General features: G+C 42.8%; 1 protein-coding gene across 1 annotated transcript in view; it reads left to right on the top strand.

The window, feature by feature from the left end:
* The window catches only part of KLHL42 (kelch like family member 42), a 21,830-nt gene extending 6,479 nt beyond the window's left edge, over positions 1–15,351 (top strand). The window contains exons 3-4 of the mRNA XM_006758930.1: positions 8,168–8,361; positions 14,430–15,351. Coding sequence (XP_006758993.1) covers positions 8,168–8,361; positions 14,430–14,881 — 646 coding nt within the window. The 3' untranslated portion in view covers positions 14,882–15,351. The remainder of the gene's footprint in view (positions 1–8,167; positions 8,362–14,429) is intronic.
* Positions 15,352–15,389: the final 38 nt, after the last annotated feature.

The raw sequence follows: 15,389 nt of genomic DNA, 5'->3' as shown, positions 1-15,389 counted from the left end.
GCCTGCTGGCTGAAGTCCGGAGGTATTTGTTACATAGTTTCTTAAACTGCAGGCTCAGAGGCCTGCAGTCAGCAGGCGGGGAAAGTTGGTTTCCTCCGTCATGGAGGCAAGCAAGCCTCATGTTAGTTTCAAGCTGCCTGGTTGCCGGCCGCCATCTTGGCTGTCAGTTAATTTGCATAGCTTGCTGATTAGCCAATGGGAAGGGTAGCGGTCGTACGCCAATTACCATGTTTCTCTTTTATTAGTGTAGATATATAGATATTAGTCTCACAAATGCCTGAAGTGACCATGGATGTAAAGTCAATGAGTAGAGGTGGGAGTTATGATGAACCAGAGAGCTACTGCCCCACCACAAGAGGGCTCCACCTTTTAGCCACAGCTGGCTACGGTATTGCCAAATGGAAGGAAAAATGGTGTGCCAGACATGTAGATATCCTGATTTTTTAAAATGTTGGCAGCTTACTCCATTTAAAAAGCAAATAAATCAACAAAAACAAGAAAAACTTTGCAGAGCCAAAAAGTTCAGGCTCTAGTTTTGGACTTAACGTTTATAGCATATTCTTTTTTAAAAAAACAAAAAACATTTTTATTAATTTCATAGAGGAAAGGAGAAGGAGAGAGAGATAGAAACATCAATGATGAGAGAGAATCATTGATTGCCTCCTGCACAACCCCTACTGGGGATCAATCCCGCAACTCGGGCATGTGCCCTTGACTGGAATTGAACCTGGGACCCTTCAGTCCACAGGACGACACTCTATCCACTGAGCTAAATCAGCCAGGGCTATAGTATATTCTTAAATGAAGATATTTTGCAGTCAAATTTGTTATGAATTCTTTGAACTTTCTATCTTACATAGGAAAGGATTTTACAAACTAAAAATATATAAAATATTCATGATCTGTTCTACCTCATGATCTATTTTTTATTTTTATTTTTTTTTTTCTATTTTTTAATTTTGCCTTTTTACACTTAGATCTGAATCTGTTTGGAATTTATTTTTATTTAAGATATAGTGTGGGGTTATAACAAGTTTTTTTGATATTTATTTTATATATTTAAATGCCATTTAACAAAGAAAAATCAACCAAAAAATACGTATAAAATGAAAAAAAAACAGAAAAACAATGTACATTTAGGAAAAAATAATAAAAGCAATGATAATCAAATGGTACAAAAACTAGAAATTAGTGACTTTTTTGGTGCTGAAGTTTGTCTGCTAATTCTTCGATTGCAGGTTCATACTTGGTTCACTTCAAGGCCAAGCAAGTGCCACTAACTTCATCTGTTAGCCGGTTTCTTTTGTTCGTTTTAATATTATTTAATGCTGAGAACAAAGTCTCACAAAAATATGTTGATGAAAAAATTGTTAGCACAGCCATCACTGGATTTTTTTGTCGCTGAAAGTGTCAGGTACTCTGTTCCAAGCACTCAAAATTCCTTGTTTGTAGTTGCACTCTTCTTCATTATTCAAACGATTTCATTCGAGATTTTCAAGTTTCGACCTTAAGTCAACAAACACATGAGTCCAAATGCTACCTTGAAAACCTGCAAGTTGCATCTTTAAATCTTCAATTTGCATCCATTGGAAATCCTTTAATTCCAAAGTACTGTAAACAACTACATCCGGATACTTAATTATTTTAATGGTCTGTTCTAGGCTTCTAAAATGGTCGAATCTTTCGCTGAACTGTTCAAATAACGAGTTTACTATATTCTGGTACATAAGTATGGACTCCATTACACTCGTTGTAGTGGCCTTCTCGAAATACTTTTTTTATCCGAGGAAAATACTTATAAGAATAACAAGTTTTTGAAATGTCCCAGAGGCCTTAATCCTTCTCATTATGATTTGCAAAACCAGTTATTATATGCTCATTTTCTTGTTTTTAAATTGCCAGATTGGCTATTCCTGCATCAATAACACATTTTTTAAATTATGGTAGTTTGGTAATCTATGGGGTGGGCAAAAGTAGGTTTACAGTTGTGAGTGACATTCTTTTGCGTTAAGAAAGCTATTGTAATAATCATAACCAGCATATCTTTTTCCCTTCACATAGCTGTAAACCTACTTTTGTCCACCTACCCCTTATCTTATTTTTTGTCTAGTAAAACAAAGCCCCCTTTGTTCTGTTTTGTTTTATTTTAATTCCCTTGGCTATTTTTTGCATATCTTCTTCAGATAAGCTTTAGAGTCAGCTTGTCAAGTCCTGTCGGGATTTTGATTAGGATTATGTCGCATTAGATTAATTTGGAGGAGGATTCACAGCTTTATAATATTTTTACAGCTTGAAAAATGGTTTCTTTATCCAGGAATTATTTAGGTCTTTGGTTCTTCATGAAAAGTTTCTTTTATCATCTTTGTAGCTGCTGTCTTTTTCCTACAAAGATACTTTTTAAGTTATATTTTCTAGTTGGTTATTGATGCCACATTGGAGTGTGCACCCTTCTTTATCTCCCCAGATCTGACATACTATCAAGCAGGAGTCCCTTCCTGAATCCTCAGTTGCGTTCAAACTCTGTGTTCTTCTAGCACAATCCCACTTTGAATTGATTTTTTTTGTTTATGTTTGTCTCTCTCCCTTCCAATTGAGTCCAATTACTTATTCAACGCTGATGTATTCCTACTGTAAAGTTGGTGTCCAAAAAATAATAGATGCATGCAATGCATGGTTTGTTGAATTATGGCATAGATTTTTTATGTTACTGTAATAAAAACCAATGTATAATTTTATAGTCATTTAAAATGTAACATTTTAGTGACTTATAACAGTCAGTACAGTTATTTAAAATAGCTGAGAAAATATATAACAATTGAGCACTTAGTCTGTGCTAGTTACTGTTCCTACTACTTTACATGTATTATCTCACTTATTCTTCACAAGGGCTATATTAGGCAGGTTCCCATTTTACAGAAGCAGAAACTGAGTCACCGGAAATTAAGTAGATTGCTCAAAGTGTCTACTAGGAATAGTAACAAAAATGGAAGTACCATTTGAATATGTACTATTGGAAGTACTATTGAATATGTATAACTATTTAGATAGCTTACAAGTTACGGCTTATAGATTGGCAGTGATCATCTTCATTCAGATTTAAAAATTTTCCTTTTAAAAACGTATTTTCTTCCAAGAAATGGAACATAGATATTTTATGGTACTGTGCTGCTTCTCAGAATTTTATCTTCAGCTTCACCAGAGCCTTTATATCCAGTACTTTTCTTGTCACCATTGGATAAACAACAAGGAGGACATAGTTCCTGGCTGCAGGAATTTATAATTGATGAGACAAGTATAAATGAAACCCACTTGTTTCTTGCTAATGCATCCAACACAAGTTTCAGAAACACTGCAGGGAACTTAGAACCCTGAGTAAGAATGGTAGGTTTTACCCAGAATTTCCATTCACTCTGATTTGCTGTTTGTGGGACGGATCTGTACTGTTTTACTTTGACCAAGGGTCAGGTGCAGAGCAGCCTGCTTCCCCCAGGCCCTGAACAGTGCCACAATCCCAGGTTCTTAATGAAGGACAGCCAGGAACCCTCGGCTTAGGAGACTTTATAAAGCCCTTTGCACCCTGGAGAACGTTGTGCCGAATGGCCAGCAGCAGATACAAAAATAAACGGTTAGGGCTATGCCCACACGCTTGAAAATGACAGCGAGTCCCCATCACTCTTTGAGAGGATGCTTTGAAGTCCAGACGTGCAACCTTGCCCGTGGTCCGAATGTGGATTTGATCTTGGGCGTTGTTGGGACATAGCTCTTCGCAGGTAAAAGCTTGTGTGCTCACAAAACTGCTTGCTTTCCCTCCTCACTTGAATTAGCGATAACTTGCAGAAGCCGGCCATTGTGGCCACGGTCAGTTCATTAATTTCTCTATTTCTGAAGTTGCCCCTAGTCCAGCCGTGGGCAAACTATGGCCCGCGGGCCGGATCCGGCCCGTTTGAAATGAATAAAACTAAAACTAAAAAAAAGAAAAAGACCGTACCCTTTTATGTAATGATGTTTACTTTGAATTTATATTAGTTCACACAAACACTCCATCCATGCTTTTGTTCCGGCCCTCCAGTCCAGTTTAAGAACCCATTGTGGCCCCCGAGTCAAAAAGTTTGCCCACCCCTGCTCTAGTCCCTTCCGTTGCCCTGCACTTTTGCTGTGAAGTTGGAGTTGGGTGTGCCCTCCTGTTCTGTGTGTGACCACAGCAGGCTGGGAAAGACTGAACAGTGTCCTGGCAGAGGTGGCATCAGTGTTGTCGGCCTTAGCTGTCCCCTGTCCTCTGCGCTGAAGTTTAGTATTTTAGAGCATTTCTAGAGTCCTGGAGCCATCAAGAGATTTTGTACTCTGGTTAATGTTCAGTGGAGCCTGAGAATAGTGGGAAAGCAAGCAAACTACGTGTCTATTCACCCTCTCCGCCCCCCCCCCCAATATAATTTTGGCCAATAGTTTAAATTGCTTTGCACACTGAAGTTTCTCAGAGATGGTAGTAGGTAGGAACCATGACTGATTCTGTTTCCTAACCTCTCCCCTCTCTTCTTCCTGGTCCCCGGGGGAGGTTAATACATAAGGAAGTGGCAGAAAGTAGGCAGCAGAAGGGGAGAGAGGAGGCAGAAGGACCTGGAGGGTCCTCAGACTATCCAGTGATGGCGAACCTATTGAGCTCGGTGTGTCAGCATTTTGAAAAATCCTAACTTAACTCAGGTGCCGTGTCACATATAGAAATTTTTTGATATTTGCAACCATAGTAAAAGATTTATATTTTTGATATTTATTTTATATATTTAAATGCCATTTAACAAATAAAATCAACGCAAAAAATGAGTTCGCGTGTCACCTCTGACATGCGTGTTATAGGTTCGCCATCACTGGACTATACAATCCTCTTCTGCATGGTTGAGAAAGGACCTTGGCATTCCACTCTAATTTTCACTGTAACGGTAACAGACTTTTCTGTGCAATTCATAGCAATGAATTGAGCTCATACTCTGGGCAGCATCTTGTGGTCACTGCTTACTGTGGTCACTATTTTAGGTGTCAATTCCTATTTCATGCCCACAGCATCTCTGTGAGGTAGGTATTATTATTGGTCCCATTCCCCCAAAGGGGAAACTGAGGCTAACTGAGTTTAATTAATTTGCATGTAGTCACAGGGCCAGTACTCTATGCCACTTTATCTCCCTACAGTTGTATACAGCTATCAATATTTGTGCACTGGTGTTTATCATGATTTTATGTAACTTAGCTTTTAAGGATTTTTTAAAAAAGAATATGTTGTGTGTTTTTTTATTTTAGAGAGAGTGGAAAGAAGAGGGTGATGGAAACATTGATCAGAGAGAACATTGATTGGCTGCCTCCTGCATGCCCCCTACTAGGGATCGAGCCCACCTCCCAGGCATATGTCCTGACTGGAATCGACCCAGCTACCTCTCAGTGCATGGGACAGTGCTCAATCCACTGAGCTACACTAGCCAAGGCTAGCTTTTAAGGATTTAAAGAGCATTGTATTTCTTCTAAGTGAAGTAGAAATTAAATCATTGAATTTTTCTTACTTTCCTTTCTGTTTACTATAAGTAAGTCAAGTATGTAGCTCTAACAAATTATCCGGTTTTACAAATTCTTCTTGTTGCCTCCTGAAAGTATTGTCAGGGATCAATATTAAGAAAAACACTGCAGAGGTCTTAATTTTAAAAATAATTTATAGCTTGAATTCATACCTTTACGATTCAGGAAATGAAGAGTGGAAGAATTATTTTCAGAAAATTGGAAATGAGGCAGTAAATGACAAGAATTTATGAATGAGAGAGCACTTTGTACAGAATCCCAGAGTGCATCACGGCCAATAACAGTTGTAGTCGACAAATGAGAAACCGACCCTCCTGAAGTGGAGTAACTCAGGCATAGGACAAGTAGAAACGCATTTCCTCTAAGTGACCTGTTTCTGCAGGTGTGACCCTTTTCAACCCTTACCACCTGCAATATTGTGCTCTTCTTATCCCCACTTCACAGGTAGGGAAACTGAGACTCAGTGACGTGTCCATGGTCACATAGCTGTTGAGCAGTGGAGCCGAGATTTCCCTGTACAAGCCTGGGCTCAGACCCCTTAGCAGTAGGCCTCTTCATTACAAGGTCTGTTTTGGGGTGGCAGTTTCATCTGGATACAAATTCAGTGTAGAAAAATGTTCCCCTTCGAGTGAATTCGAGCATGTTGGGGTCTGGAGAGATAGCATTTACTTTTAACTGCCTATTCATTCAGCCTCAAAAAGAAACCCCTTGCATGTTTGCTCAGGACAAATGATGCTACTGGTTGAATACTAAGAACTGTTTTGATCTGACAAAATTTACTATCTGTGTACCTACGGGGAGCAAAAACAAATTGTGGGCTGGTAAAATTTAGTGCTTATTTACAAGCTTTATTTCCCTTGGTTCCCCAAATTTGCACGCATAGGGAGGGCATCATGGTCAGATTTTAAGGACCATTGGCAGCAGGAAAAGTAAGCAACATGAATCAGGGACCCCCCAGTAGTTGCCGCCACTGTGAGGTCTGTTGGCATGAAAAATGGAATGGCTGGCTGGGTTTAATAGACAATATGGGCTTCTTGATGAAGAGGACTCTATTCACTCTCTGATTTGAAAAAAAAACTAAACTAAAGCTTAGGTATAAACATTACAAGCACTTAAAAAAGTCTTAGTTTTCTAGTAGGTGACTATCACTCACACATGTCCTGAATTCTAATGCATCAGTGTTTAACAAACATCTTTAGGTCAGGCATGGTCCATTGGTCCACTGCGCTGCTTCATCTACCCTCTTACATACTTCACTCCTATGTAGTCTCTATCCCCATTCTTTCTTTGGATATTGTTACTTTTGAAGAAATCATTGTTTTGGTGTTAGACGTGGCCTCTAAATTCACCTGGTCTAGCCTCTTTATTTCATACTAGAGGCCCAGTGCGCGAAATTCATGCATGGGTAGGGTCCCTAGCAGCTGCCAACTGCCAGCCGGGGCCTACCTTCATTTTGCGCTGCCCCCTGGTGGTCAGTGCACATCATAGCAAGCGATCAAACTCCCGGTCAAACTCCCAAGGGGACACTTTGCATATTAGGCTTTTATAGATATAGATATAGATATAGAAAATGGAGAAACTATAATGCTAGTAGCTTATCTCTGTGTAGTATTTTCTGACCAATTGTTTGCTCTAATTGTTTTGACCACCCTGTGCTGGTTATTACCCCTCTGCTAGAGATGAGGAAGTGAAGGGTTGGGCCCAGGTCAAGGTAGCTGGTTATCAGCAGAGCTGGGACTCAAACCCAGTGTTCTGATTTCTGCCCCAGGTCTTTCTGTTGCATCATGCTGCTGCTCATACTATTGTGACTGGCTCAGCACTTCCAAATGTTTCTCCTTCCCCGTGAGCGTTTAATTCTATTACTGAATATGGGGCTTGAAATCAGTGTATTTCTCTTTTTAAAAATCATTTAATGCTATGATAGGTGAGCACTTGTTGATATAAGTATTTGTTGAGTTAACATGTATAAGTGCCCTAAGAATGCTGGATCAAAGTAGTTTTAATCAGTTCAGTGCTTACCTGCTCACCTTACCTGTTTGAAGCACCTATGGAGGAGGGAGGAACAGCAACCTCCTTTGGGGTGCTCTCGGTAATGGGGTCTCTGAATCACCCTTTAGCAACCACACTTTGCATATGCCTGTCTGTGTAAGCAGTGCTGGTGATTACCTTGGATAGAGCCTACCCACAGAGTAGGAAGAATGAGGTGAACATTTTGAGTAGAGAGAGACAAGGGAGTGGAGTGTGTGCTTTTCTCCCTTAAGCCTTGGTCTTGCTCCTGAAAAGAAGGTATTGAGTTTAGTAAACAGAGCAACTTTAGTTCTGGTGTAAGGCTAAGCAAGATCAGTTCTTGTGATATTGAACTGCTTATCTTCAGTTGCTAAAGTTTGGAGAATGCACCATTCTTGTGGACTTTTGGGGACAAGAGTGAAATTAGAGATGCGCTTTGGCCATTCTTCGGTCCCCAGGCCGAATGTCACCCAACATGGAGAGCGAATTTTCTTCTTCTGTCCAACAGGTTCCACACTCTTCTTTGGCAGTTCCTGCCATTGTCTTATTTCTTCATGATCAAGAGAACTGACTTTGTGAACCCTTGTGTTCTGTCTTTCAGGTCTAACTTCAAACTTGTGGCTGTTAATTCAAAACTCTATGCCATTGGTGGGCAGGTCGTTTCTAATGTGGAGTGTTACAATCCTGAGCAGGATGCGTGGAATTTTGTGGCACCCTTACCCAATCCTCTGGCTGAGTTCTCTGCGTGTGAGTGTAAGGGGAAAATTTATGTCATTGGAGGATATACGACCAAAGGTAAGTGAAGGGGCCAAGTAAGTGGTCCTCTTATATGTCAGCTTTGCAGGCAGCCTGGGAAGGGCAGAAGCTGCCAGAGGAAACACTCCAGTGTACACAAGTGTGATTTTGTGCATTACGTACTGTGTATTTACACATCTGGAAGGAAGCGAGTCCTGTGTGACAGGGTGGTTTGGACAGGAGGGGCCTTTGATGTCTTTGAATAGGGTAGGGAGAACTTTGAAGAAAATAGTATTTCTGCTCTGAAAAGCTAGCCTTATAGTTTGTCATTTTAAGACTTGGCTGGGTCATTCCCATCCTTTTTCCCAACACACATGAATCCCCCGCATCCAGCACTATGGGATTTAGTGCCAGACATCCTTGCAGAGTTTTGTTTTCATTTGCTCCCGTTTTGAGCACAAACATATGAGCTGTATATTCTGAAACACAGCTCTCAGCTGTTGCGTACACACCATAGGAGGAGCAAGAGAACATGATATGAGAAGATTCTTTTCTGACCGGTAGGTGGGAGGTGGTTCTGCTATTTATTAAACTACGCATATGTTTTTTCACATTTTTGGTGGGCATTTTATAGTTAACTAGAGGCCTGGTGCACGAAATTAGTGCACTTGGAGGGGAGGGAATCCCTCAGCCCAGATTGCTAGAGGGCGCAGGGCAGGCCGAGGGACCCCACCCGTGCATGATCAGGGCTGGGGAGGGACACGGGAGATTGGCCAGCTGGGGAGGGATCGCAGGAGGGCTCCAGGGCATGTCCGGCCCTCTCGCCCAGTCCTGATTGGCCAGACCCCAGCAGCAAGCTAACCTACCGGTGGGAGTGTCTGTCCCCTGGTGGTTAGTGCACGTCATAGCGAGCAGTTGAGTGGCCTTAGCATATCATTAACTTATTATGCTTTGATTGGTTGAACGGCCAACTGGATGACCAGACACTTAGCATATTAGGCTTTTATTATATAGGATAATTTGGAGATAAAAGTTTCTCCAGCAGGTTTTATACTGCTCTTTATAGTAGGAGCCCCTCACAGGTTATTGGCAGAACACAGCTTGGCTGTGGGAAGAAAGACAACGGCGGGCCACCAGGAAGAGGTGCCCTTCCTTTGATCTCTCACCTCACCGATAAAGCTGCTGTTTCCAAGTCATCTCCTTGCTGGCCAAGGAAATTTATTTCTTCATTTGCTCTATCTGACTGTAGAATGTCCATAATTTTCAGAAGAGGAATAACTGGACTCCTAGGACTTTGGGCCACATTGAAGTCCCAGTGACCACTCTATTTGACATAATGAGATAACCTGTCACTTCTCTGTGATGTGACATGGGCAGGACAGGCCTGGGGAAGTGATGCTGGTGGCCCACTGAGCTGTATGCGACCACATGTAACACTGTATAGGACACATGCTGATACAAGAGCAGGTGACAAACATTCTTTTCACCATAACCAAATGTGTCCTGTTTTGGGGATTTATGTTAGAGGAAGAAGTTGAATGTAAGGTGTTTTATGAGCATCTGATTCACTTTTTTTTTATTATTAATTCTTCTTAGAGCGAACTCTAAACAGATGCTCTGGTGGGGAGAGTGATGGGTGCTGTGTTAGTTTCCTGTGGCTGATTTAACCACTGACCATGAACTTGGTAGCCTAACACAGCAGAAACGTGTGTTCTCACATAGTTCTGGAGACCAGAAGTCTTAAATCAAGGTGTCGGTAGGGTCTCACTCCCTCAGAAGGCTCTAGAGGAGAATCATTTCTTTCTTTTTAATATGTTTTGATTGATTTTAGAGAGAAAGAAAGAGGGAGTGAAACATGTGAGAAACATGTGAGAGGATGTGAGAGAGAAACATCGACTGGTTGCCTCCCATATGCACCCCAACCAGGGATCGAACCCACAACCTGGGTATATGCTCTGATCACGAGTCCAACCAGTGACTTTTTGGTGGTACATGGGATGGTGCTCCAACCAACTGAGCAACCGGCCAGGGCGAAAATCCTTTCTTGCTACTTGCAGCTCTGGTGGCTTCAGGTGTACCTTGGCTAGTGGCTGCATAGTGCTCATCTCTGCCTTTGTCTTCATGCATCTTCTCCTCTGTGTGTCCACGTCTTTTCTTCCTCTGTCTCCTTCAAGAACACGCTTCTCCCTGGATTCAGGGCCCACCTGAGTAATGCAGGATGATCTGCAAAGACCCATTCTCCAAACAAGGCCCCATTCCAAGGTTCTGGGGGTTAGGAGGTGGACATACCTTTTTGGGGGCCACCATTTTTTTAAAAATATATTTTATTGATTTTTTACAGAGAGGGACAGAGAGTCAGAAACATCGATGAGAGAGAAACATCGATCAACTGCCTCCTGCACAACTCCCACTGGGGATGTGCCCACAACCAAGGCACATGCCCTTGACCGGAATCAAACCTGGGACCCTTGAGTCCGAAGGCCAACGCTCTATCCACTGAGCCAAACCGGTCAGGGCTGGGGGGGGCCCACCATTAAGCTCACTACCGGTGGTGTGTTTGTCTAGGCATTTAAGGAGAGGCAGTGACAAGGAGCAGTGCAGGGGGAACAGTGAGCTTCCCCCTCCACCCAGGCTCCCATCACCCATGGAGCTATTCCCAGTGTCCCTCCCTAGTGATTCTCCACTGAAGATATTACCAGCTTTTCCTTTACAGATAATTGGGGGGTGGGGGGGGGGAATGAAACCTAGCACTCAATTCTTTTCTTTTTATTTTGTTAATCCTCACCCAAGGATATTTTCCTTTTGATTTTTTGAGAGAGTGGAAGGGAGAGGGAGAGACAGAGAGAGAGCAGTATCGATGTGAGAGAGACATATCGATTGGTTGCTTCCACATGCGCTCCCTGACCAGAGCTAAGGATCAGCCTACAACTGAGGTACGTGCCCTTGACCGGAATTGAACCCGAGACCCTTCAGTCTATGGGCCAGTGCTGTATCCACTGAGCCAAACCGGCTAGGGCTCAATTCTTTTATCTTCAACACTGGTGTTCAGGTTGAGTGGCCAACTTTATATGCTTACGTAAACCATAGCCTCCAGAGAATTCCCGTGTGTGCATATGTACCCCTGTGTTCCTGTCTTTTCTCTGAAGACAGTAAGTACAGCTACTCACTCGTGAACATTTCTAAGAAATTACGATTCCCCTCTGGCTGTTGTAACACAGCGTGCGCCCGCTGGGCTGACCTACGCACACAGATCTCTGCCTCCCTCCTGAGCGGGAGCTGTGAAGCCTGGCAGGCCGCACTGACCCGGAGTGCCCTGCTGGTGGATGGCCCAGTTTTTCCATGACCCTGGCTGAGCCAGTGTTCTTTAGATTTGACCTGGAAAACCCCTGCTTGTGTGTTTTCTAGTTTCAAAAGCCACGGCTAATGTACCTTTTTCACTCCGGCCACCCACTGTGATTCCTGTCCCAGGCTCCGCAAGCCAAATGCCCATGATGGGCTGGTTAGGTGAGGTGGATGGAGGGATGTTTGTGTAAGCGTTGAAAACGAATTTTCTAAGATGAGAGGGCAGGGCAGTTCCTTGTACGCTGAAGCTGCCCTCTCCACTCGTTAGTCTCTTCCCAGCATTTCCTAATAGTTCTTTGTACATAAAACAAACCATAATTGTTATGAAAAAAAAAAAAAAAAGAAAAACCCTCAGGACTTCAAATTGGGTTCTCAGCCTGTTGACTTCATTAGGTGAGACTTTTAAAATTCAGAAAGTTATAGTTCATGATTTTTATGATAGTTATTTGACTATTATAATTCTTGGGCGGGCACTGAAGACTTAAAAGAAAATTCATTCGAAAGTAATAGTAGCTACTAAAGGGAAGAAGGGTAATTTGTTAAACGTCAGAATCAACTCTACATGTAAAAGAGAAAAGATCACTCCTTCAACTCAAACCACCTCCTCGTGGTCTAAGCCTTTGTTGGGTGAGGAGAGAAAACATTTACAGGAGACCTGGGAAGACCTTCTGACCTGGAACTGAGAAGTACACTGACGCTTTACCAGAATAAGTCCTTTATTCATGCCGTGGGAAGCCAGGTTACTAAGGAGCACTTTCTGATAGATTAGCAACCAAACTCCCCGGGGCTGTCTCCTAGAATGAGCTTTGTCACAATAACTGCAATAAAAAGAAATATAGGGAGGTATTGGTGTGGGTGGGAAACAGGAGGACAGTTCCCTAAAGCTATAGCAGTTCTGATATTCCTGCAGCTCTGGGCATGTGCAGGGTTGGTCTCCTCTCCGCTCCCTCTGTGCCCCCTTTGGAGGCACTTGTCTTGGCGCCAGACATCGTGGTGGAGCTCTTTAATCGTTGCCCTCTGTGGCGGGTCCTTCTGGCTCAGGTAGAAGTGCTGCTCCTACTGCTTCCACTTGTGCAGCCGTTGGAAAGCTGTACACTTGTGCGTGCAGTCAGGTCCCCAGCTGAGCTGTCTTACACTGATAGACTGTGTTGTTTCTTTAAAACACAACACACAGCCCTGGCTGGCTTGGCTCAGTGGATGGAGTGTCGGCCTGTGGCCTCAAGGGTCCCAGGTTCAATTCCAGGCAAGGGCACATGCCGGGGTTGCGGGCTCGATCCCCAGAAGTGGGTATGAAGGAAGAAGCCAATGATTCTCTCTCATCATTGATGTTTCTATCTCTCTCTACCTCTCCCATCCTCTCTGAAATCAATAAAAATAGATTTTAAAAATAATAAAATAAAGCACAACACACAGAAAGTTCATTCTTTCTGATAACTCGCCACTTCCTTCTCTCCCCCATGAGGCTAACATAGTCTATTTATTCTTTCCTAGAGGAGAAAAGAAAAAAAGAAAAATGAAACTAGATATATATTTATTATTATTATTATCATCATCATCATTATTATTTTAATCCACAGTTGACATGTTTAGAGAGGGGAAGGAAGGGAGAGAGATCAGTGTGAGAGAGAAACATTGATCGGTTGCCTTCTGTAGGCTCCCCAACTGGGGATCAAACCCACAATCCAGGTTAGTGTCCTGACTAGGAATCCAGCCAGCAACTTTTCAATGCATGGGATGATGCTCAACCACCTGAGCCACTCTGGCAGGGAAAAACTAAATATTTTAAATTTCACAAGCATTTTTAAAAAGAGCAGGCAGTGCTTCCCCTCCATTCACACTAAGCAGTCTCCCCTCTACTATCTGATTTTATCCACACAATGACTGTCGCCTGTGAAATGGTCCAGGGAGAGGGAAGGGCCTTTGTCAGTGTGTCTCTGGGACAATTGGGAAGTAGAATTGCCAGTGATTCTATGGCTTGACAACCAGAGGTGAGACTTGCATTTCTCCTGACTTTTTCTGTCCTTTCCTTTTGACAACCCATAAGAATCCTGCTCACTCGTCTGGTTTTGTAGAATCCGTTGTCAAGAATAGATCCCTGGGGGCTCAGCCTGCCTGTATTAAATAGTCAGTAGTCTATAGGTATTGATGAAGTTTCTGAGGCTCTGATTCTCTTTACGTTGATTGGCTTGGTGGTTCTAAAAGGTGTAAGGGCCTGGCTGCCGTGGTTCAGTGGATCGACCTTTGAACCAGGAGGTCACGGCACATGCCTGGGTTACAGGCTGGATCCCCAGTAGCGGATGTACAGGAGGCAGTCGGTCAGTGATTCTCTTTCATCAATGATGTTTCTCTCTCTCCCTCTCCCTTCCTTTCTGAAATCAATAACAATATATATATTTAAAAAAAACCCAACAACAAGATTCTGTCAAAGAATCAGAAGACAGACATAAAAAGTGTCTTTAAAAATAAACAACCAAATAAATAAAAGGTGTAAGAGTGCCAGGGAGGAGGGGACGTGCCCAGATCACAACTGCTTACCTCGTTGGTCTTACTGATTCTGAGAGCATCGCAGGGAGGGGACATGTGTGAATGCGAAGTGAGTGGGGACGATTCTAAACGGATCTCCTCCCAGCCATTTACAAAACTGTGTTCCCAGCCTCTGCTTGTCTGAAATAGCTGTGCCTCTGTGTACCAGGTTATCAGGGGGAGATAGGCAGTTATATGCAGCCTAGGAAGTTGGTGGTGTTACTAGTGGCCGTGTCATTATTTGGCTTCTTTTCTCGTTCCAGACCGGAACATGAACATTCTGCAGTACTGCCCCTCCTCCGACATCTGGACCCTCTTTGAAACATGTGACGTCCACATTCGCAAGCAGCAGATGGTGTCGGTGGAGGAGACCATCTACATTGTGGGGGGGTGTCTCCACGAACTGGGACCCAACCGGAGGAGCAGCCAGAGTGAGGACATGCTCACCGTGCAGTCCTACAACACTGTCACCCGGCAGTGGCTCTACCTCAAGGAGAACACGTCCAAGTCGGGCCTCAACTTGACTTGCGCGCTGCATAACGACGGCATCTACATCATGAGCAGAGACGTGACCCTGTCGACCAGCTTGGAGCATCGAGTTTTCCTCAAGTACAACATCTTTGCAGATAGTTGGGAAGCATTTAGGCGTTTTCCGGCCTTTGGACATAACTTGCTGGTTTCCTCTCTTTATCTGCCTAATAAAAAGGAAACATGACTGAATCGACTTAGTATTTACAAGAAGCCTGGTTCAAGACAAATATAAAATGTAGGGCCCCATTTCTAAGGAGGCTGACTTCATAGGTCACATATACAACAGCTGTAAATAAGCTTACTTGAACTAATTACTTGAAAACTTGTGGAGAAAAGAGACCAACATTATTATTTTTTTAATTCTTGGTTTTTAAATTATGGGAGCAAATCCATGATCATGTTTTCATCCAGCTATGATAACCTTGGGCCAATGACGAAAGCTGATCATTGAAAAGAAGATTCATTGTGTCTGCTTAGTAAAGGGCCAAAGTCAGTAATTGGCACGAATGGTAGAGATGATTTTAAAGTCTGTTTTATTTCGGTCACTTGAAATATCCTAATACCTTAAGTGAAAGTGTTTTTTTTGGTTATTCATTTACTTGACAAACATTTGTATTAACACTATTGTCTCCACCTTTCCCCCAGTTATAACCACATATACTGTGTTCAGGTATCATTTGCACACTACCTTC

This window comes from Myotis davidii, unplaced genomic scaffold (genome assembly GCF_000327345.1).
Source record: "Myotis davidii unplaced genomic scaffold, ASM32734v1 scaffold535, whole genome shotgun sequence".
Lineage (NCBI taxonomy): Eukaryota > Metazoa > Chordata > Mammalia > Chiroptera > Vespertilionidae > Myotis > Myotis davidii.
Note: the sequence above shows the minus strand (reverse complement) of the source record. Positions and strands in the feature narration are given on the sequence as shown.